Raw genomic sequence first — 24391 nt, 5'->3', positions numbered from 1 at the left:
ACTGAACATTTATATTTCTAAGTATTTTTAACGATTGGTAAAATCTCCTTCTCCTTAAAAGACACTATGATTCATTACTTTTTGATGACCCTTTATTTAACACCAGTGAGAGCTTTATAATAAACTTGATCATAATAATGGCTAAATTTTATGTACATAAGAGGAAATTGGCCAGAAAAATGCCTTCACGTACGACCTTACACACAGATCTGCATAGCTACATATCTACATTAATAAATTCACCGCCTGCAACAAAACAAGAAATGTTGTAAATCCATCGTTGTGTTAAAGCTTTTTTTATTTCAAACTCAAACGGTACACTTTTTTCTTTGTTTGTCTCTTCTCTGCTGATATTATACAAAGAAATTCAGTTTGATGTGTGCATGAGTTTTACTGTATCCTACGCTTATTCTGTCACTGTATAAGTGGTTATTAGGAATAAAATACAGCATTGTAAATGTCAAAAACACATATTATGCACATAATTCAACAACATTTTGAGCAGTTCGAATTAATTGTGCAGGTCTGCACAATTAAAAAGGTAGGAAAAGTGGATAGTATACGAATAGAGGTTTTTAAATCAGGCATAGGGAGAGGCTACCTCGGCCGTAACGTCAACAACGTCCGACTTACGTTTTGGTTGTGTGAGGACCTGGCGGTGTGCAGCCTGGAAACAGTGCGAGGAAATAAAAGAAAAACTCCAGGAGTTCTTCATTGTTTCAGATATAAAGCCGGAGTTTCCGTCAGGTACAGGTGAAGTATGTTTATTGCTGTGCACTTCTAAGTAATAAAAACGCATGAAGGTCCAGGTTATCTGTGAAACTGAGCGGAGTTCCATTCATTCTTCTGCGCATGAACGTTAGCTTAGCTTAGCTTAGCTTAGCTGAGCTGTTCAGCTAAACCCATCAGTTCATTCCGCACGTAGCGCTGAGGTTAATAAGACACTCTTACTGGACGTGTTCGGGTTGTCTTTGTTCAGGTATTCGGGTTGTAGCTGTGCGGTTGGAGCCATTGGAGTGAGGGCGCACTTGTGTTGTGTGTGCTCGTGAGAGAACATGGACTGCCTAAACCTCCGCCTGTGCGCTGGGCGATGGCAGAGCAGGGCTGGGCAGTCTAACAGTGCTTATCGTCATATGTGCCACAATATGCTTTTATGAGCATGTCGAGGATATTGTTAGTTATATGTTAAAAAAATCCCAATTCCTTGACTAATTATCAGAGGAGTCTCATTGGCCCTTTCATTGGATTTAGTGTGTGAAATATTGAATATTAATTGATGCATTCATAGTTTTTGACAGTATTTTTGAAATGCGACCCTATTTAGTCTTTTTCAATTTATCAGATGTTAGAAAAAAATACGAATCGTGACCTTTTCCGATGTCATGAAAACGTTTTGAAGTGTCATGCGATCACACATTTACAGGTTCTCTACAATTGGTCAGCAAATCTTTTTTTATGATACCTATGTTCAGGGCTGTAGAAGCACTGATGGTATTCATGATGCTTTTAAAAAAAATATGATAACATATCATTCTGCCCCAAGTGTTTTTATATATATATATATATATATATATATATATATATATATATATATATATATATATATATATATATATGAACTATATAAAAAATTGCAGTGATGTAATCAACTCCCAAAACATTCATTCAAATGGAGTAACAAAATAGTAGCGTTTATTTCTAAAGAAAAAATGGTTGGTTTATTTCATAGTGAACTGTGGGCAGTCTTACAATGTCTTGCACTTGTAGTCCTCATTTTTTTTAACAAACATATCCAGTATTGACACATAAAAGGTACTTGCTTTCTCCATTTAGACAGTCGCATAATCATTTGGATTATTTTGGACAATTTTGGTTGCTTGCATTTTGAGAGGTCTTACAAATCAATGTCATTCCAACTGTTATCAGGCTGCCAGAGGTGTTTTTGACACCGCACCTTACAAGACCTTTACACCATGGAGGCAGATCTGTATGATGAGTTTGGTAACTACATCGGGCCGGAGTTGGACTCCGATGAAGATGAAGATGTGGATGCAGACGAGAGAGATGCAGATGAGGTAAACAACTTACAGAAACCTCTGTGCTTCATAATAAGTATGCAAGTTTATTTTGGGGTGTTTTTTAGGGTGTAGACAAGTCTTTTTATTACAGTTTTTTGTGCATGCATGCATAATTCTGTTTGCTATTTCAACGTGATATCAAACTTTTCTATGAATGTTTATTAAGTGGAATGTCTGTGGTCCTTACAGGCTGATGATGATGATGATGATGAAGACCAGGTTGAGGGGGATGAGGATGGTGGTGGAATGGAGGTGGTACTACATGAGGATAAAAAGTACTATCCTACTGCAGAGGAAGTCTATGGGCCTGAAGTGGAAACCATTGTACAAGAAGAAGACACACAGCCCCTGACTGGTAAAAGCCCACTTTAGTTCTTAAGGATTATTCAGACCTCCTGACCAACTAATGAATTTACTTAAAATGTTAAATGTCATCAAATATCAGAAATATACATCTGATGATTGTAGTGTGAAAGGCCATAGCACTATAGAGTTAAAGGGTAAATAAGGAATCCACCCATTTGTTTTTTAACTTCTACATAATTCAGTGATTGAGATGTATGCAAAGTAATTCAGCATGTTTTAATTTAAAATGATTCATTGTGTCTTTTTTGAAGGGGGGGTGCAAAAGGCAGTGTATTCATATGATATTATAATATTCATAAAATACTGTAATATACTAACTTGATAGGTTTAAGATGTCAGGTTCTTATACTACCAGTGAGCGCTTGGTTATTTTGTCTAGAATGGAGCATTTCACATCAAATCACTCTAAATGACTTTGTTTGTACAAATTTGATTGTACAATCATTTTGGGAAAATGGTGGAATTTCTCTTTACTGACCTCATACTTAATAAATTAAGTCAATTAAGCCTGTTGGGGACTGACATGTTGAAAAATAAAATGAATAATTCTCTCTCTCTCTCTCGCCCTCCCTCCCTATTGTCTGTGTGTCCTGCAGAGCCTATTATAAAACCTGTCAAAACAAAGCAGTTCACTCTAATGGAGCAGGAGTTGCCAGCAACAGTTTATGACATGGAGTGAGTCTGCTTATATGCTATACATCTGATTCTGTGTGTGTCTGTAGAAAGTGAGTGACTGATGTACAAGTTTGGACCATCTCTGCTTTTCTCCATAGGTTCCTTGCTGATTTGATGGACAGTTCAGAGCTGATTCGAAATGTTACTCTGTGTGGGCACTTGCATCATGGCAAGGTCAGATACATAGAAATCCTAAACAATATTAATAATATGTCATGCTTGTGTGTACTGATTGTTGTTTTGTATATAAAATATGTAATAAATTATGAAAAATATTTATTTCTATTTTCAAGCAGTTCAGTTTTGTGCATATCATTTGTTCTCCACAGACATGCTTTGTTGACTGCTTGATTGAACAAACTCATCCAGAAATCCGAAAGAGAGATGATGCTGATGTAAGTGTATAGAAACATGCAAGAGCAAATTACAGTATAATTACAGTGCTGTAGAACAAAAAGTTCACCCTTCTTTTATTTAATTTTCAGTCAAAATGGCCATTGAGTACTAGATTAAGTCTCCTGCAAAGAATAGAAGCTGTAATTAAGGTAATGGGTAGACACAAAGAAAAATATTTTGTTATTGTGTTTTAGTTGTATGCATATCTTTTTTTCCTAATGCTGAAAAATGAATAAATTGTTCTTATTAAATATACTGCCATTTTGACTGGGAATTAAAAAAATAAAGGATGGGCTGACTTTTACACTTATTCTTCTTAGTGGCTGGTTTGCTGTGTGACTACCTTCTTTTTTTTGGTATGGCTAGACAGCTTATCTGTGACTCACTTGGTAGTGTAATTTGTTTTTCAGCTGCGCTACACGGACATCCTTTTCACTGAACAAGAGGTAGGAAATGATTATTTAGAAGGTAATATTTTGGTGCACTGCATTTTGAACATGTCCAAAAATTGAAATGTTACAAATTGCATGTGTTTTCTTTCCTACAGAGAGGAGTTGGTATTAAGAGCACACCAGTGACAATGGTGCTGCCTGACTCAAAAGGGAAATCATACCTGTTCAACATTATGGACACTCCAGGTATAAAAACATAGTCACATGCAAGCCAGGATGGTAACCATTTGCCACTAAAGTAGCATAAAGGAACACATAATGTTCTGGAAGAGTGTCTCAGGTTTCTCTTCTGAACTGCTCTCCACAGGTCATGTGAATTTCTCTGATGAGGTCACTGCAGGGATGCGCATCTCAGACGGGATTGTGCTGTTCATAGACGCTGCAGAGGGGGTGTGTTTCTAACTAGTGCTGTGTCTCACTAACCTCACAGTTTCATTGTCGTGTTTTGGCTGTGTGATCTGTTATGTGTAGGGCAGCATCTGTCACTCAACCAGTTAATGCACAATATACAGTTTTAGTTAAAATTGAGTCAGTAAATTGACTCAAGGTCAGTAAATATTTATACATATTTATTCAAATTTGAGTGTTTATTGATAAGTGTATATTCAGTGTACTATTCAATGGTCATTGCTTAATTTTTTAACTCATTGTGACCTGTTTCACACATACTACCTCTGCAAGATGTGTGATATGACAGCGTCACCTTTTTCCAAATGGCTAAATAGTCAAATTGGCTGTATTGCTTGATAAAGATTATCTGTAATCTTGGCAGTTGGCAGTTTTCTGACATATGAAGGGAAAGTTATTTTCCAGCCAGAGCTACCAGAAAATATGTATATTATATGAAGTATTTAAAGGGCTCATATCCTACATTTTTTTTTCCCCTGAGGTCCCCTATAACAGCTTAACAAGTCCCTTTTTTACATTTGTTTGGGTTTTTGCAACCAAAACAGTAAATCATTTATACATGACCATTTCTTTCTTTGTCTGTTAGAATTAGATTTTTTTTTTGTTACTGTGCCTTTAAGACTGATGTATGCAAATGACTTTACTAAATGTGAGCCCTGGGTTGTGACTTGTTCATAAAGTAATATGGATTGAAATATTCCTTATATGAAGTGTTAATTGATGTGCATTTATGTGTAGGTTATGTTGAACACAGAACGGTTGATTAAGCATGCAGTGCAGGAGCGATTAGCGATAACCATCTGCATTAACAAAGTGGACCGACTGATCTTGGAGCTTAAGCTGCCCCCTACTGATGCTTACTACAAACTGCGTCACATAGTGGATGAAGTCAATGGCATGCTGAGGTACTCCATCCTATATTGCCATTCTTGCTTTACTTGAAGCCATTAAGAAAATTAGGCTTAAATATAATAAACAGTTTATTATAGTAAATAAATCTTTTGATCTCTCTCTCTCTCTCTCTCTCTCTCTCTCTCTCTCTCTCTCTCTCTCTCTCTCAGCACATATTCAACTGATGAGTCTCTGGTAGTGTCTCCTTTGTTGGGCAATGTGTGTTTTGCTTCACCACAGTACAGCATCTGCTTTACACTTGGGTCTTTTGCAAAAATCTACGCTGATACCTATGGTAAAACACACACGCACCCCCCACACATGCTTTCCTGTATTTGCTTGCCTGGCAGTGGTTTATATTAGGGGTCGACTAATATGCATTCTCTCTCTCGGGCTACTAGGGCTTAGTAATAGATAAGGACACTGATAATAAATATGTGGGGCTTTTAAATATATAGTGTGAAAAACTGCAGGTCCTGCACAAAACCTACATGTATGTAGCTTGCCAATAAAGCTTATATAATGTTTGCCATTATTATTATTCAAGTGTTTATATGTAAGTTGCAAAGCAAACACAAGCTTTTATTCTAAAAGTAAGAAATCCACCAAACAGATCATGGTAAAAGGTAAGCATATTCAAAATTACTATACAGGTGCAAAAATTAGGAATGTGCACGGGTACTTGAGTATACGTTTGACCGTTCAAGGTGGTGGTATTTGAATACTGAAATCATTACTTGGGTGTTCATTGCACTATTATATATTTATAATTAATTTTTGTAAATACATGCAATGATCTATATCCGCATCCCTCACAAACATAGTGGCAATGAGTGGTTTCACTCAACACATAGTCGAGGTTTCAACCAAACCATTATGTTGTGGGCAGGACATTGAGATGGGCTAGTGAAGTTTTGATTACTAGTTCTCAACACTTGATACTTATTTTGACCAAGCAGGTAAGACTATGGGCAGGGAATGGAACAAGAGCTGTTTTTCCCAGCCATCGTTGCATCAGAGATGTTCAAAACTCACACTTACAATTTTTGTCAGAAAGAAATCACGTTTAAATACTGATTTTAATAATTGACAATGTACTTAATACCATATGCAATCCTTAATTGTTTGACCTGTAGTTTATATTCTGATGTTTTGATGTTTCAGGTGACATAAACTACAATGAGTTCGCAAAGAGACTATGGGGAGACATCTACTTTAACCCCAAAACGTGAGCCATTTTGCCAGTGATTTAATGTGGGCAGCATATTAGCACATGCTTTGGCCTATTTGTCTAAATAGATTGGTTGTGTTCTCTCTCACTCAGGAGGAAGTTCACGAAGAAAGCCCCCAACAGCAACTCGCAGCGCAGTTTTGTGGAGTTCGTTCTGGAGCCGCTTTACAAAATTCTCTCGCAGGTGAGTCCCACTCACTCACAGTGTCGCTCTATTTGTACTAGTTTTTCACAGTGATGTTATGTAACTCAAAGCCATTTGTCCTGAATTCATTACAGAAACTTTATAAATGATCATTAAAAATGATCTCCCTCTGTAGGTGGTCGGTGATGTGGACACATCATTGCCGCGAGTGCTGGATGAGCTGGGAATCCACTTGACCAAGGAGGAGCTCAAACTCAACATTAGGCCTCTTCTGCGCCTTGTGTGCAACCGCTTCTTTGGAGAGTTCACAGGTCTGTATGTGTGTACAGATGCCCAAACTCATGATTTTAATTTAAGTGTTGGCATTGGCAGATATGTTCTTTAAAAATATTGGAAATTGGTATTGGCCCACAATTCCCATACCAGTACATACCTGCTACATACATTAGCATTACTTGCTTAATTAGGTAATCAAGGCATCTGTAGTATATAATTAGATAATGGGATAAAAATGTATTTTATTCCGAAATTTAATTTGTATTTTTAATTTTGCATTAAAATTAAAGCAGGCTTTTTCTTCTCCTGTAAAGTTATAATTTTGGAGATACAAGGATTTGTTCCTACAACATATATGTATGTATGTATATGAGTATGTTTGTGTTAGATTAACATGGTTATCGTAATAATAAAATTGTGTGTATATTTCTGAGCAATAACATATGAATCTCCAAAGGTTTTGTGGACATGTGCGTGCAGCAAATCCCCTCTCCTCACAGTGGCGCCAGAGCAAAGATTGAACACAGCTACACGGGAGGACTGGACTCAGACCTCGGGGAGGCCATGGCTGAATGTGATCCTGATGTAAGTATCTTACTGTATGTTTCATGTTGATACTTATATATATTATATATGTTATATATTAGTTCATGACAACCTTATGAAATCTGTCTCTCTGTCAGGGTCCCCTGATGTGTCACACCACTAAGATGTACAGCACAGATGATGGAGTTCAGTTCCACGCTTTTGGGCGGGTTCTGAGTGGAACTCTTCAGGCTGGCCAGCCAGTCAAGGTTTTGGGAGAGAACTATACTCTGGAGGACGAGGAGGACTCACAGGTGTGCACTGTTGGTCGCCTGTGGATATCTGTAGCCAGGTAAACATTTCTTTAACATTTATCTTTAACATTCTTGAAATTTACTCTTCCAGTTTATCTGATGGGCAGAATCAACCACTGTGTGTGTATGCATAGGTACCAGATTGAAGTGAATCGTGTTCCTGCTGGTAACTGGGTGCTAATTGAAGGGTGTGACCAGCCTATTGTCAAAACAGCCACCATCACAGAGCCCCGGGGCACGGAAGAGGTGTGTGAGACAAATTTATTATGCAATGTCATAAAATGGAAAGGACACTGAAAACACTTACACCTAACACCTGTCTGTCCAGGCTCAGATCTTCAGGCCGCTGAAGTTTAACACTGCCTCAGTGATCAAGATTGCTGTGGAGCCTGTCAACCCTTCTGAACTACCCAAGATGTTGGATGGCCTCAGGAAGGTCAACAAAAGTTACCCCTCCCTCACAACCAAGGTAAAACACCTGTTCATTTTAAAGTCAGCTGATAAATACAAACATTGATGGAGGACAGTCCAGTATGATTGTTTTGCATTTAGGATTTAAAAAACATTCAGCTCAATGACAAATTTTAGTTCTGCCATACCTGCATTGCTGGTGTTGAGGTTTACTAAAAGACTTTGTGTAATAGATGATGTGTTTCCCCACCACAGTGTCTCTAGACTTAGCTTGGCACTCAAACCTACTACTGATCACATATGGAACACTAATGTCAGTAGCTACACGTGCATGTCTGTCATACTGTATTTTTGAGACTGTTTGCACAAATGCTAGAAAGTGTACAGCCCTGGCACAAAATGTACTCAAACAAAACTGAGACAGGAAAAACTTGCAACATTAACATTAGAAAGGAATCTATTTTTATTGGAACTGGAATTTATTTTAATGAAGAAATGTGGTGTTACTTTGCTTCAAGGCACTTGCTAACATTGCTTGTGTTTACCAAAAACCAGCTTCTTTCTGCCTCTTAGTGTCACGTGCGATGTGATGTGAAGTAGTGCTTGGTGCTAGGATCATTTAATTGGATGTCGTCAATAATTGAAAAGTAAATCAATGCTTTAAAGGTGACAAACACTGTGTTAGTAAAGAGAACAGACAGAGCATTAGAGAGGAATGATTTATCTTTAAGCAGCCTGGTTAATGATGTTAACTAATATGCACACACCATTGTTTTATTAACTTCTGCTGTTTAACATTATTGTAGGGCCTTAAAAAGCTGTTACGCAATGGTAAATTCCCAGCCGTCTCAGCTCATATTGCATACCATCTCAGAAAGATTTGCTTTGTCTTCTCTTCTTCTATAGCTGAATTCCAAAGTAATTCTGTTATAACGCCAGAAAACACCTTGTTTTTTGTTATGTAAAGCACATGCGTATGGCTTTGGAAATCATTCATTTAGAGCTCATGTTGCAGTCTAAAGTTCCTCCTGCAAGGGGCACTGTTAGCATACAAGTTACCAGAAGGAGCTCACGAATGCATGTTTGCAGTAACAACTATTAAATTGAGAGGTGAAGCTTGCTTATCTTTCTGGGTCACGGCGGGGTGCTGTCCCGGTGGTCATTGGGTGGAAGGCAGAAAACAGGTTTCATGTTTCTTTTAAAAGCTCATTTCCACCTCAAACATGAAATGATCATGAAGATACCATAAATTTAGACAAATGCTTCCCTGCATGGTACAGTCATGCTCAGCCTCAGATATTTTCTCTATGAACTGAACCCACAAAATGTGTGCATTGTACAGGTGGAGGAATCTGGTGAACACGTTATTCTAGGCACAGGTGAGCTGTACCTGGACTGTGTGATGCATGATTTGAGGAAGATGTATTCAGAGATTGATATCAAGGTATTGCTTCCTACACTTTTTCTTTCTTTTTAGCTTTCCCTGATATGTCCTTTACTTTGCTCATCACTATTCTGTCCTTATTAAATTACTCTTTTACGTTTCATCCCAGGTGGCTGATCCAGTAGTGACCTTTTGTGAGACAGTTGTGGAAACATCTTCCCTCAAGTGTTTTGCTGAAACTCCGAATAAAAAGTAAATAACTTTTTTACATGCAGAAGCCAATCAGAATTAATTAAGCATTCCTTCTGGCATTTAAGTGTGATGGTGATTTATGTTGAAATACAACCTCATGAAATGTTATATTGGCATGTTTTTATTTTAGCTTGTATCTTTATCTTGTTATACACTTGCTAATATCCTTATGTTGATTGACAGAAACAAGATTACCATGATTGCTGAGCCTCTGGAGAAAGGGCTTGCTGAGGACATTGAGAACGAGGTGGTGCAGATTACATGGAATAGGTAACAGGGACAGCTTTTATCAAAATTAGTTCAATTCTTCTTAAAAATGCACACATGCAAGGTCACACATGCCCCCCACCAAAAAAAAATAGATCTCTTTTGTTGCCTTGTTAGTAAAACATCTTGGTCAAAACATTTTGGTCACATCACTGTGTGTGTGTGTGTGTGTGTGTGCGTGTGCGTGTGCGTGTGCGTGCCTTTTGGTCTTTAAATTGTGTGTAAATTTCATGATGACTGGACTAAAAGAAATGGCCCAAAATTACCTGGAAAAATGTCTGGTTCCATTGATTTATATTAAAACATTAAAAGTAAAGTATATTTTTATATAAAGTATATTCCCTTCTCCTTTAAAGTTACCATTTTGAAGATACACTGTTGTTGGGACAAAAGCTTATATGCCACAATGCAGAAGGAGCATGTTATGCTTCCAGTTCACATTAATTTTAAATATAAGCACTTTTCTGTGTAATCTCACATTCTGTTTGATATTCCTCTTGACCTTGACATTTCAAGTACTTAGAAATGCAGAATGCGTATGTGTCTATATGTGTCTCAGCTGTGAGGCCATCTGGAGTTGAAAAGGCCAGCATCTGTAGCTCAGTCTAGCCAGCAACAAAGTTCACACATCATTTAATGCACTTAGTATCTGTCAACTGTTGTTCTCTCTCTGTTTTTAGGAAGAAGCTGGGAGAGTTTTTCCAGACTAAGTACGACTGGGATTTGCTCGCTGCTCGTTCAATCTGGGCTTTTGGACCCGACACCACTGGGCCCAACATCTTAGTAGACGATACGCTGCCCTCAGAGGTATAAATGCATAATTTATAAAATGTAAATGTTTGGGTTGATTCTAATAATTTGAATGCTTGAGTACTTGCTTGTTATATTGGTACTGAATTTTCTAATTAGTACTCAGACATCTGTTCACCGAGCCACAAAAGTTGTAGCCTAACTGCAATATATTTCACCAGCAATTAACTTTAAAAAGAGTACTTATTGATCTTGTCTAGATCACTATGCAGGTAAGGACACATTTCCAATCAGAGATCAGTTTAGAGTCAGTCAGGTGGAAATAAACTGTGCCAGTAATTTATACAATTATTCTGACAGTTGTAGGAAAAAGTACATTGTTACCTTACAAATGAGGCCAAGATCATGACTGTAGCCCAAAGTATGTGGGAATAGTGCTTCTTTTGTCTTGGGTATACTGTTTTAGGCAAAAATAGAGTTAACGGGTTAATATACAGTACTGTGTGAAAGTCTTAGGCACCCAAGACACATTTTCAAAATCCATTTATTTGTGTAGTATGTGTTTATTTGCTGAGTTGTGTTAATATTTGAATAAACAAAAATTATAGAAAATTTATATATATATATATATATATATATATATATATATATATATATATATATATATATATATATATATATATATATATATATATATATAGCTCAAAAAAATAAAGGGAACACTTAAACAACACAATATAACTCCAAGTAAATCAAACTTCTGTGAAATCAAACTGTCCACTTAGGAAGCAACACTGACAATCAATTTCACATGCCGTTGTGCAAATGGAATAGACAACAGGTGGAAATTATTGGCAATTAGCAAGACACACTCAATAAAGGAGTGGTTCTGCAGGTGGGGACCACAGACCACTTCTCAGTACCTTTCTGCTTTCTGGCTGATATTTTGGTCACTTTTGAATGTTGGTGGTGCTTTCACACTCGTGGTAGCATGAGACGGACTCTACAACCCACACAAATGGCTCAGGTAGTGCAGCTCATCCAGGATGGCACATCCATGCGAGCTGTGGCAAGAAGATTTGCTGTGTCTGTCAGCGTAGTGTCCAGAGGCTGGAGGCGCTACCAGGAGACGTGGAGGAGGCCGTAGGAGGGCAACAATCCAGCAGCAGGACCGCTACCTCCACCTTAGTGCAAGGAGGCACAGGAGGAGCACTGCCAGAGCCCTGCAAAATGACCTCCAGCAGGCCACAAATGTGCATGTGTCTGCACAAACGGTTAGAAACCGACTCCATGAGGATGGTATGAGGGCCTGACATCCACAGATGGGGGTTCTGCTCACAGCCCAACACCGTGCAGGATGCTTGGCATTTGCCAGAGAACACCAGGATTGGCAAATTGTGCTCTTCACAGATGAAAGCAGGTTCACACTGAGCACATGTGACAGATGTGACAGAGTCTGGAGACGCCGTGGAGAGCGATCTGCTGCCTGCAACATCCTTCAGCCTGACCGGTTTGGCAGTGGGTCAGTAATGGTGTGGGGTGGCATTTCTTTGGAGGGCCGCACAGCCCTCCATGTGCTCGCCAGAGGTAGTCTGACTGCCATTAGGTACCGAGATGAGATCCTCAGACCCCTTGTGAGACCATATGCTGGTGCGGTTGGCCCTGGGTTCCTCCTAATGCAGGACAATGCTACACCTCATGTGGCTGGAGTGTGTCAGCAGTTCCTGCAAGATGAAGGCATTGAAGCTATGGACTGGCCCGCCCGTTCCCCAGACCTGAATCCGATTGAGCACATCTGGGACATTGTCTCGCTCCATCCACCAACGCCACGTTGCACCACAGACTGTCCAGGAGTTGGCGGATGCTTTAGTCCAGGTCTGGGAGGAGATCACTCAGGAGACCATCCGCCGCCTCATCAGGAGCATGACCAGGCATTGTAGGGAGGTCATACAGGCACATGGAGGCCACACACAATACTGAGCTTCATTTTTACTTGTTTTAAGGACATTACATCAAAGTTGGATTAGCCTGTAGTGTATTTTTCCACTTTAATTTTGTGTGTGACTCCAAATCCAGGCCTCCGTTGGTTAATAAATTTGATTTCCATTGATGATTTTTGTGTGATTTTGTTGTCAGCACATTCCACTTTGTACAGAACAAAGTATTCAATGAGAATATTTCATTCATTCAGATCTAGGATGTGTTATTTCAGTGTTCCCTTTATTTTTTTGAGCAGTGTAGTTAAAAAGCAACTCCTGGTTTGACCAATCAGTGCTTCAGTAAATTGTGCTCATGATGTAATTGATGATATTAACAAGTCTCTGTGGTGGTTGTGAAGGTGTCAAGGAAAAATATGGACCCAAGAAATTCTTGCTACTTTTTATTGTTTTTATGTTTATTTGAATTATGAATATAACTATTCTAATGTATATTGTGATAAACTCACTGCTGACGTAAATTGTTTAAAAATTTGCTTAGATGCCTAAAACATTCGCACAGTACTGTATAGAAATGGCATTGTGTATTCTGAGCTTGGTACCAAGTCCAGGAAGAGCACAGTAACTGCCAAGCCACTTCTAGGGTGGTCCTATACAGGCATATCTGAGCACCTTCCTCCAAAAGTCCTTAGTCCTCCTTAGTCCTCTGCTTCTTTCTCTGTAGCTTGGCTGTGACTGAACTTAACTCATGTTTTGCACAATGGTGGCACCTAGACAAGCAAAAGTAACTCAATAAAAAAATAAACAAAAGTATGTGCTCGCTTGAACTTTTGGTCTGTGATTGTGTTTTTATGTGGCATGGTTTCGATTTTAGTGTTGCTGTACATGTTTAACAGAGGAGGTGTGAAAAGGTATTGACTTGTGCATGCCAGATTTAGTTTTTGTTTCTGTGAGCAGATGCAGACCTCTCTTAACCCAGTGTAAAGCTAATAACTGGGAGTTGCTGAAATTGTGCCACTGTCTCCCCAGGGTTTGTGTCTGCGTTTACCAACAGCAGTTACTAAAACACAAACACGTCAGTGTTCATTCTCAGTCTGTGTACTATAGTGGCTGCAAATTGAAAGCCTGTGCACGCGCAGCCATCATGAAGCAAAAGCAGTCTTGCCCAGAGGAAAACTGATCAGATAAAAGCAGGCCATTTGCTGCACTGAACACTGTTGTATGGGTAAAATCAGGCTGATGAGAGGAGAGATTAGTAAGGACAAACAGACAGCTGAATTAATGCTCTACAGTTACTGCTTTGTTTAGTAATTGATAAGACTTCTGTTTGTGTGTAGGTGGACAAAGCTCTCCTTGGCTCGGTGAAGGACAGCATCGTACAGGGCTTCCAGTGGGGAACTAGGGAAGGCCCACTATGTGATGAACGTAAGATACAGTTACTTGAATCTGTTTATTAACCAAATGTATTGTCATACAGAGAACTGTTCTTGGAGCAGCGGCCAGATTAATGGTAACACTAATTCAGCCATGAGCAATACTCTTTATTTCCCCATGCTCTATGCATGTTAACAGTCAGGATTTTATGTAATGTCAGTATTATAACAAAGCTATGACAATGTGTTAGGAACTCTCTTTCCTGTCAAACATTTAAAAATGTTAAATCACCCAATGATTTGATTTAATTTTGTTCCTAAGATGAATTTTACATTTTTTTAATTTTTAGAAGATTCTTTTTCATGTTCTATTTGTTAATCCTTAACCAAAGACATGCCTGATCAGCCTGATTATGCATCATTCAAATATATAAAAGATTTAAAAAAGCTCACATGGTGGGTCAGGCTTTAAAAAGTAGAAAAGTATGACTCTTGTTTAAAGCTTTCTTTGGGTGAAAGTACTGAGAGAATGATATTGCTGTCTCACAGCAATGTTATTCATGATGGTCAAAATAAACCAATATGGGAATTGGTTGCCGCTGGTAACATCTGATATTTTTCATGTACTTCTCGGCCAACACACAAAGCTAGGAGTACATCTATGTGGATGAGACTTACAGATAAATTAACATTTATTTCTATAGGGTTACAAATACAAATATTTTATTTTATTTTATTTTATTTTAGCCCATTAATTCAGCATGACCTAAACCTTCTGCTCTTCTGGAGTGCATTAAATACATCCATTTAAATTCGTTTGAAATATCAGCCAAATCTAAACATTGAACCGATTACTTACAATATGATTCCAATGTTATAGTGTATTTATAATGGACTGTTTTAACAGGTTACTTGAAATGCACGTCTCAGTTGCTGCTAGACGCTTCAAATTGTTTTGGAAGAACCTCAAAATAAATGAAAATTAAATAAATAGCAAGTTTCCTTACTATACACTGCTTTCTGGCAGGTTTTGAGTTCTTCAGGAAGCACTTACTAACTTTCATTGATTTTATAAATGTATGCTTAAACATCATCTAATATGATATACAGCATTTATAAAATATCATGATCATGTTCAGTTTCATGAATTACCCCCGGCACTACATATAAGCAAAAACAATAGATGTTTTGTGTAAACTCCCATAATAAAAACCTGACCTTCTTCAAGATAATGGCCTTCGTATTGAAAAATAGGGATCTATAGCTGTCACATTTTGTATTCTTAAGTAATAAAATCTCTACTTGAAAGCTTAGACAACTTGCAGAAAGCAGTTCTTCTAAAGTTATTGGTATTCCTTCTGTTTGCTGTAGCCATCCGTAATGTGAAGTTTAAGATTCTGGATGCAGTAATAGCCCAGGAGCCGTTACACAGAGGAGGAGGACAGGTCATTCCCACTGCAAGAAGAGTTGTCTATTCAGCTTTCCTCATGGTGAGTGTTTTTTTCAGTAACACTTTACTGTAGGTCAATTTGCATAACAGCTACCCAACAACTACGTACGCTCATCACAACTGATATAAATCTTGTAGGGCTTAACAGGTGTTGTCTATCATTTAAGGCTGCATTTGTCAACTTTAATGTAAGGTTGACATAACCCATATGTCTTCATGCCATGTTTTTGGATGAAATGACGCCACATTATAACAGCTTACTTTGTAGCTCAGTGTATGCTACAGTGACAGGATTCTGTTGATGAGGTATATAGCTTAAAAGGGCCACAGGAAGTCTTCACTTTTGTTCACCCAGCCTGACTTGGAAAGTCATGCCATATTATCAGCAGTATTTCACTATAACATACACTGAGCTACAAAGTCTTGTCATTTCATAGAAAGTATCTGGAGACAAAGCAATATCAGAGAAAACTAAATGTCACCTGACATAACTGTTATGACAATTTGACATCAAAGTTTGCGAATGCAAACTTTTGAGATTACGGTATATAAATGTTTATGCAGGTCTGTATCAGTTGTTATGAAAGGATTAATTAGATATCTTGTAGCTTAATGAAACGTTCCCTACAGTAAAGTCTTTGTTTCTGTCTTTGTCTCTCTTTCATTCCTCCTGCATAGTCATCACTGTTTCCATTAGTCGTGTTGGAACGGTTCCCTTTCTGATCAATACCTTGATTGATGATCTCGAGGTCTTTTTTTTGTTCTCTCTTGCATGCCAATCCACTCCTCTTTGGTATGATTGGCTGCTTGTAGGCCACGCCCAGGTTGATGGAGCCCTATTACTTTGTGGAGGTTCAAGCTCCTGCTGACTGTGTATCTGCTGTCTATACTGTACTGGCACGCAGAAGGTAATACAATCCACTCCCTCCCTTTCCCCACACACACGCACACACACACTCACTCAACAGAATTAGAATGCTGCTGACTTTGTGTCTGCTACCACACACGCACACACACACACACACACACACACACACACACAAACAGTCACACTAACATCTGGGGGAATTAAGGTCCTGCTGACTCCGCCAGCTGTCACTCACACGACTGCAGACATAAAGTATTGCTTATGTCACTAAACCTTAGCAGCACTTTCTTAATAAACTCTATTTTACAGTAATTACTCTTAATAAGAGCTGTGCTTCATCACTCTGATGGATGTAATGATTGTTTTTCAGAGGTCATGTGACACAGGATGCACCAATCCCAGGCTCACCTCTATACACCATCAAAGCTTTCATCCCTGCAATTGACTCTTTTGGGTTTGAGACAGATCTCCGCACACATACGCAGGGGCAGGCTTTCGCCCTCAGCGTGTTCCACCACTGGCAGGTAGACACACAACAAACAACTTTACTTTAACTTGTTAACAAGCACACCATCTTCCCCTAATTTGAGCTCCACTTTATTGAAGCCTTGGTTTGTCAGTTCCCTGCCTATTAAGTCTACAATCTATTAGCTGCCTGACGTTTCTCCAGCAAGGATGTATTTCTCATTTAAAGAAGAAACAGCCATAAATCTCAGCAGGATATAATAAACACATGTTTTTATAGTAATGATTTTCAGAACCATATAAACCAAATGACTATCTGTTCTGGTGATCAGCACATGAGAGTGAAAGACTCTCACTCTTCACTCAATGTCTCTTTTTTTTTTTTTTTTTTTTCTTTCAGTGCAATTTCAGTTATTTGTTAAGGGTTACATTTTGACACATTGTAGATCTAGCAAATGTTTTGCTTTTTGTACCAAAATTTTGAGTTATTTTTGTTTTTCACCAAACACCAGATATGCCACTGGTACCTGAAATATTGGTGTATCCCTAGTTTCAAATGTAGTTTCTCCAAAGCTGTACTCCCCCATTTAGGGAAAACTATGAAAATGGTTTACTCAATTATTCATGTTGTGACCTTCTAACCTTGAGAAGTAGTTTTATTTCAGAACATGCTGACCCAACAATTTTAATAATAATAAATTATTGTGGCCATGGTCAGGGAGTAGTCTGGAGGTAGAAAAGAAGCCCTAAAATAGACAGCATTTGTGTATCAAATAAAGGGTTGTGTATGTAAAGTCACTTAAATAAAGGACTGAAACAGGCATGTCACTTTTTGAAGACGTAAGCAGTTTTGAATGAACAGTTTTGAAAGAAAAAAAAACACAGTCGAAAGCTATTTTACCCAGATCTCAATTATAACTAATGTAAGTACAATGTCTGTATAAGAAATGGAGAAACGTAGACAGGAGTGCTGTGATAGTGGATGGCAATTATTTAAATCACTGCAGAACATAAGCTGTGTTCCAGAAGTAATCCAAGATTCATGTGTCAGATTAAAAAATGAGTCGGCATATTTTTCACACATACACTGATGTTAAATGTGCTGCTGTGTGTTTGACAGTGGTTGTGTGATTATTATGATGTATTTGATGGTTGGTTATGAAGTATTAAGTCAGCAGCTCATCTTTTCGCATGATTTGTGTGTCTGTCACGTGGAGTTAAAGTTTTTTTCCTTCAAAATGTTTGAGGTTAAACCTTTTCGGCATCAAGTTGTCATTTTTGCTGAGTTCTGTTTTTTCTTATTTTCTCTTTTGCACGCTTTCTTTTCCAGATTGTTCCTGGTGATCCTCTGGATAAGAGCATTGTGATTCGTCCATTGGAGCCTCAGCCTGCCCCTCACCTCGCCAGAGAGTTCATGATCAAGACCCGCAGACGCAAGGTCAGACACACAATCCCCACTCTTTGTCCAAGGCCATTATGCCAAGAGTGCCAAATATAACCAGGCCACACACACACGGATAGATAGATACACACATACACATACATACATAAATAATATATAAAATCTATATATATCATCTATCACTGTGAGAAATACTAGAGAATACTGCAGTGGTGGAACTTTTAGTGGGAACGTGTTCTGTGATCAGATGAGACCAAAATAGAGGTTTTTGGCAAAAAACACCAGAGGTGGCTTTGGTGTAGACAGAACGATAGCCATGCAGAAAAGTACCTCATCCTCAATGTGAAATATGGTGGTGGATCTGTGATGATGTAGGACTGTTTTCTTCTAAAGGCCCTGGACAGCTTGTTTGAGGAGGTGATATCATGTACGCACAGAACAAATCTGTGAAGATTTTAAATGTAACATTTTTGACGTTTTGATTTTAGCTTGTCTGTCCATGGTAAGAGGCTTGGTTAAAAGTTGAACATGTTTAGACAACTTCTGCTGTGATAACCCCCCACAGTGTTTTCCTTCAGAACACCATTAATACATCTATCTCCTGCTCTCTTTCTCTTTCTCTTCTTCTGTACTTTCTCCATAGGGTCTGAGTGAGGATGTCAGTATCAGTAAGTTCTTTGATGATCCTATGTTGTTGGAGTTGGCCAAGCAGGATGTGGTGCTTAACTATCCTATGTGAAAACGACTGTCCAAATTATTGGCCTTGCATACCCCCAACTGCTTCGTATCGGCAGCAGTCCAGCCATGTCCGGGGATTTTGCCCCAGCTGCTGTTTGATTATGCCATTCCCCAGTGTCAACTTTTGGGGGATTTCCAGGCGGTACAGAGATCCTCTTTTTAACCCATCTTCAGTTGTCGCAGTACTCCATTTCAGAACACACGCACAGAGGGAGGTGTCATTCTGTCCAATTACTGTTATCAACAGCTTTCCCCTCACCTGTCTTGCTGACCTTTTGTATGGAAGAAATCTTCCTGTCTCTTTGAATGCCTCACACAACCTTTCCACTGACAGGTGTGTTTATTTTTATATATGAGAGCAAGAAGGTTTTTGTACAGTAAAATGATGAGAAAAAAGCAGGCAGAAATCTTTTGTAGAATTGATGTGATGTTTGTATGGGTTAAAATAAAACAATTCTGCCTAGAAATGTGTTATGAATTATTTTTAGGATGTGCTTTGATTGGAAATGAATTCTGGCAATTTTTGTTGTTATATAATGTTCTTCCAGTGCATATATCCACTTTGAATTTACAGATACAGTGTCTGGTGACTTACAGAAAAAATGTCAAATATAAACTAAATATTCAGACACCACAAATTAATAACATTAACCGTCATTGGCAATTACAGCTTCAAGACATGTACAGTCAGAAGTAATTAGCTTCTTGTAGCATTGAGGTGTAATGCATCTGTGCTGTTTGTAGAGAAGCAACCCTAAATAATGATGCTCCCAACTCTGCATTTCACTACGGTTATGGTGTTCTTGGGATCAAATGTACCATATCATAAAATTTTCCCAGACCCAGATTGAAGCCTGGATGGAAAGGAATTTTCTTTATAGAATCACTATTAGCCATTCCCCATTGTGCTTTGGTCTGAACCTGACTGAATCCTTCTCCAGAAAGCTGACCTTTAATAATTTTCTAATGTGGATGGGAATTGCTTCACAAAAAGTTACTAAACTGCAAACACTATTTAATGCCGGAGGAGCTGGCTAAACTACAAACTAATAATCATAAGGGATCACATTAAATTACGATGTTAGCATGAATGCTTATTTAAATGCACATACAAAATGCAGAAACTTAACTGGGAGACTTTTAAGGCTGTTTGTGTGTTATGCACACTGTCCATTCGGATACATGCTAGGAGTGTTTTTGTGTAAAAACTTGTCTCATTGATTTTCATTATTAGCCTCAAGACGGGCCTCGCTGTCATGGCAAATTATTCATAACGAGCCCAAGTCTTCAGAATGTGTAGGAAACAACAGCGTAAAAGTGAGATCAAATGGTGTGGTGATATGTTTTGAGCCTATCACGTAAGAGATGTTGGGGTGAGAAACTGGTGGGTGTAATTGGGCTTGGACAAAGTGGACATCTGATTTGTTGCACTCAGGTAAGGCTAATAGTCTTTGAGTAAATGTATAGTCAGGGGTAATTTGGGGGCACAGAGAGATCATAGTCTTGTGAGGCCCAGCAGGCCAGTGCGCTCTAACATTAACACAAAAAAAAGACCTGAAATGTGGGATTAAATAATATTACAGATTTATGTTTATGTTCACTTTGAGCAACACTCAAAATGTACGTTAATATATTTTAAATACTCTTATTTTTGTGCAATATAGTATTGTGCCTTCGTTATAACATTTAATATTTTTTTGGAAAAATACTACAGAAAAGTACCTGTGCTAACATCACAACACACACCATCTAAAACATCCTATTCAAATGTCAGCAGTAAAGTCCCATGTGCTGATAAAATAAGTGATATTCTTATTTATTTGTATAAGATTATATAAAACCTGAGGGCCCTGAGAAGAAATAATTACATAAATACATTAATTCATATAGTAATTTGTACACTTTCAAGGTCTATTTGTTCATCTAATGTTTACATCAGCAGCGGATTGTCCCAAGTATTTGGGCTATATCATGTCTTGAGTCCTCTGGGTGATGGTCCAGGTCAGTAATCAATCTGACTTTATCTTAGTCCAAAGACTAGAGCATAATAGCTCAAAATGCTCAAAAATAAGTGAGAAGCCATCAGTTTGTGGTGACTAGCTAACAAGAGAATAAACCAAGAGTAGCCTGACAGCCCCCTAACCTGTCTAGCAGTAGTTAACAGGCATCTCAAAATGAGCTAACAAGAGCAACCAACTTGACTTCAGTTGCTGTTTTTTGATTATTTACTTTAAAAGATTATGATGTGGGTTTTTAGGCTTTGTGTGGATGGAGGGAGCCCCCATATTTGTAGCCTGTCTGCAAACAGGAAGCTTTTGCCATGAGCTATTAAACTGAAGTGGAATTAGACTGGGATGAAGGGTGAGGTTTGTATGAGTAGGCAGAAGTTTGGCATTTCTTGAATGTCAAAATGTCAGTCATGTCTCTCTGAGTTATGTACTGAAATTTGCATTTGTGTTGCTGTTGCTTTATGTAATTGTAGGATAGATAGAAAATTTGTGTTCACACAGGTATTGTGTAATATCCTCAGTGGATTATGCAATATATGCTGCATGTTCTACATATGATGTAGTGCAGGTCATGCATCTTAATGACTGATGAATATTTGTATTAATTTTTGTTCAGTCTGTGATGGACATTGATATGTTGGTGTATATCAATGTATTGTCTGTAAAACGTGTATGATATAACTGTCAGATCTGACAGGATGAGTGACAGAGTGACTACGTTGTCATCACATTCATGAAACGCTCCCAACGACAAAACAGATAAACCATCAACTATACCATAGTGTCCATGTGGATAATGAGCTGTTGTTTCCTGCAGCGGAAGCCATGCAAGCTCATGTTCGCCAGGTTCTATGTTCCCAAGGCTTTATGTTCAGCATTTTAAATGATACCTCAAAATTGCTATCAAAAACATTAAAGGTCATTCAAGAAACAGAGGGGCAGAGTTTTTTCAACTAAAATGCATTTTGCCTCAGTGTGCTAATTAGCTAACTGTGCAAACTTTGTAATTCAGTCCAATTTTTAAAGAATTTTTGGGAGTATGGAATACAAAAAATGCTTTGTCTGGTTTAAGTGTGGAGCACTGCCCTTCTTTTTCTTGTAATTTGTGGAACCTTTTAGCTTGCAAACTAGCAAGTTGGTAGGATAAAGCAACAAACCCCAGAGGCTATAAGGCTTGGGTTCTTTAACTTTTCTTTAACAGTACCTTTTTAAAAAATATTTCACAACCCTACACTTCCCTTCTCCAGCGGACCACCTTCATACACCAGTATACACATTACAGAAATTCCAGACATATAATTAAATATTAAATCTACACATTTAATGGGATGTCTGAGCCTATGGTCCCTAGCAAGTGTTTCAGTGGCTGTAAAAGTTCTTCAGTGTTCAGTCAAGAGCCTCCTACCAGTAACAAGCTCATCCAACAGGAATTCTTAATCAATAGTCTGTCTTCTGTGGCGTGAAGGTAGAGATGTTCAGCAGAGCTTACATGCACTTATGTTTTTCTCTGTGTTTGAGGTATTTATGTCACTGTAGCACCACTCCTGCAACCACCTGGGATCACGTTGGGACCCCCCAAGGGGGTCATTACCCTACAGTTAAGAGCTCCTCCTAGAAGGGACTATATAGATATAATTGAGTCAAATTAAAAACAGTGAAATGGAGGATTGATGATGATGATGGGCTCAAAGATTCAATTGTTAGCACAAATTTTAATATTGTGAAGTTCAAAAAAAGTGATTACAGTTAAATGTTGCCTATCACTGAATAGATTCTCATTAATGTTAATTGAAATGTTCGTTCACAGCATGTTTTAGTAAGGGAATATGCTTCTAAGCAGAATGTAGAATATTTTTGTATTTCATTTACTATTTGTACTATGTATGTGTGCTAAATATAGTATTTAAATGTACCAGATGTATGTAGTCTTATTTTTATGTTCAAGAAATATGATGAGGCATTACAGAAGCATTGAGCTATTGCCGATAAAAAATTTAAATAAGGGAACATAGGGCCTTGTAAATATAGGATCCTGGAAATATAGGGCTGCTTCAAATTCACACAGAGGGAACTAGTAAAACACAGGATTGTTGCCTCAAATTCCAATGAGACGTCTGTTGATGCTTAGGATTATAGGCCATTTTCTGTTGGCTCCTGAAGGGACACTGATTAAGGTCAAACTGTAATTTTCTCCCTAATTTATTTATTGCCAATACCACTCTCTAGTCGGGTTTCCCCCTATCACACAATGCTACCAGCGAGGGTGAGGGCTAGCACATGCTTTATCTGAGGCTTGTGAAGTGCCACCACATCTTTTTGAACCATGACTGACACAACACAGCCATCAGACAGCATAACATGCTTAAAGGATGGTGCTAATTGCCACTGTTACATCAGCTAAAAGATGGAGGGTTAAACGCACCCAGAGAGAGCAAGACCAATTATGCTCTCACTGACTCCCGGTCAGAAATGCCTGTGGAATAACTGGGGATCGACAATAGGACCAGTGCTTAGACCAAGCCTGCCCCTGGAGATCTATGTTCCTGCAGATAATATATTTTAATATGTTTGGAATTGTAAGAGAACCATGCAGGAAGGTAGACCTCCAGGAGGGGGTTTGGTGATGGTGACATGGTTTGCATTACTCCAGAGCACATACAGCCATCTTCTATGAAAAGATCAAAGGGAAATGACAAAGAAGGAAGACAATTCACTGGAATAGTTCTGTTATTCCTTCATTTATTCTTTCATTCATTCTTTCATTCATTCATTTATTTTATTTTTTTTTAATTGGTTTGATCCATGCACCTTCACATCTGCACACACGTTAAATTTTTCATTAAATTTGTTTTTGTTTAGTTTTTCATTTTGGATTCTGATTTCAGTTTAGTTTCAGTTTGTTTTAAGGGTGCATGAATAGTTTTGTTTTTAATTTCGGAAAAGATAACAGATAAAAACTGAACTTAAGACAGGAGACTGAGCTCGAATCCAGCTTTCCTTAAAAACAGCCAAACAGAAGTGTTCCACTTCTAAATTCTCATTCATGCTCTGAAAAAAACAGAAACTAAAGCTTTTGTCTCAGTAAATCCATTTTGTTTTGGTTAATTTTGCAGCAGACGTTACAGTCTTGGTGTAGTTTTTTAACTGTTGTTTGTATTGCACATTTTTTCACTGCAAGTTTTTGTTTTAGTAATAGCTACAGTTAACTATAATAACCCTGGTGCACAGGGGTGTAAAAAAGGCTGAATCAAAACCTAAAGGAGATAACAGAGATGAATTCATAGACAGTGATGTAGAAAGACAGTGTAATCTAGTAATTAGCCCCAGG

The 24391-nt window shown here is 38.2% G+C and overlaps 1 protein-coding gene across 2 annotated transcripts; it reads left to right on the top strand.

Moving 5' to 3' along the window:
- Positions 1-624: 624 nt before the first annotated feature.
- eftud2 (elongation factor Tu GTP binding domain containing 2) lies at positions 625-19521 on the top strand. Of its 2 annotated transcripts, none has more exons than XM_017686652.2 (28): positions 625-747; positions 1927-2075; positions 2268-2433; positions 3041-3119; positions 3218-3293; positions 3449-3514; positions 3926-3961; positions 4063-4153; positions 4275-4357; positions 5114-5280; positions 5437-5561; positions 6431-6494; positions 6591-6681; positions 6818-6953; positions 7376-7503; positions 7602-7795; positions 7892-8003; positions 8086-8226; positions 9511-9612; positions 9722-9804; positions 9988-10074; positions 10752-10878; positions 14096-14183; positions 15503-15621; positions 16395-16489; positions 16820-16973; positions 18245-18352; positions 18960-19521. In XM_017686652.2, exons 2-28 carry the CDS (start codon positions 1974-1976, stop codon positions 19053-19055), a joined length of 2916 nt encoding a protein of 971 aa, XP_017542141.1. In that variant the 5' UTR covers positions 625-747; positions 1927-1973; the 3' UTR covers positions 19056-19521. The 2 variants fall into 2 exon arrangements, with proteins under 2 accessions (XP_017542141.1, XP_017542134.1); XM_017686645.2 differs by having other exon boundaries at positions 627-753.
- Positions 19522-24391: the final 4870 nt, after the last annotated feature.

The sequence above is a fragment of the Pygocentrus nattereri genome, chromosome 14 (genome assembly GCF_015220715.1).
Source record: "Pygocentrus nattereri isolate fPygNat1 chromosome 14, fPygNat1.pri, whole genome shotgun sequence".
NCBI classification, from domain to species: domain Eukaryota; kingdom Metazoa; phylum Chordata; class Actinopteri; order Characiformes; family Serrasalmidae; genus Pygocentrus; species Pygocentrus nattereri.
Note: the sequence above shows the minus strand (reverse complement) of the source record. Positions and strands in the feature narration are given on the sequence as shown.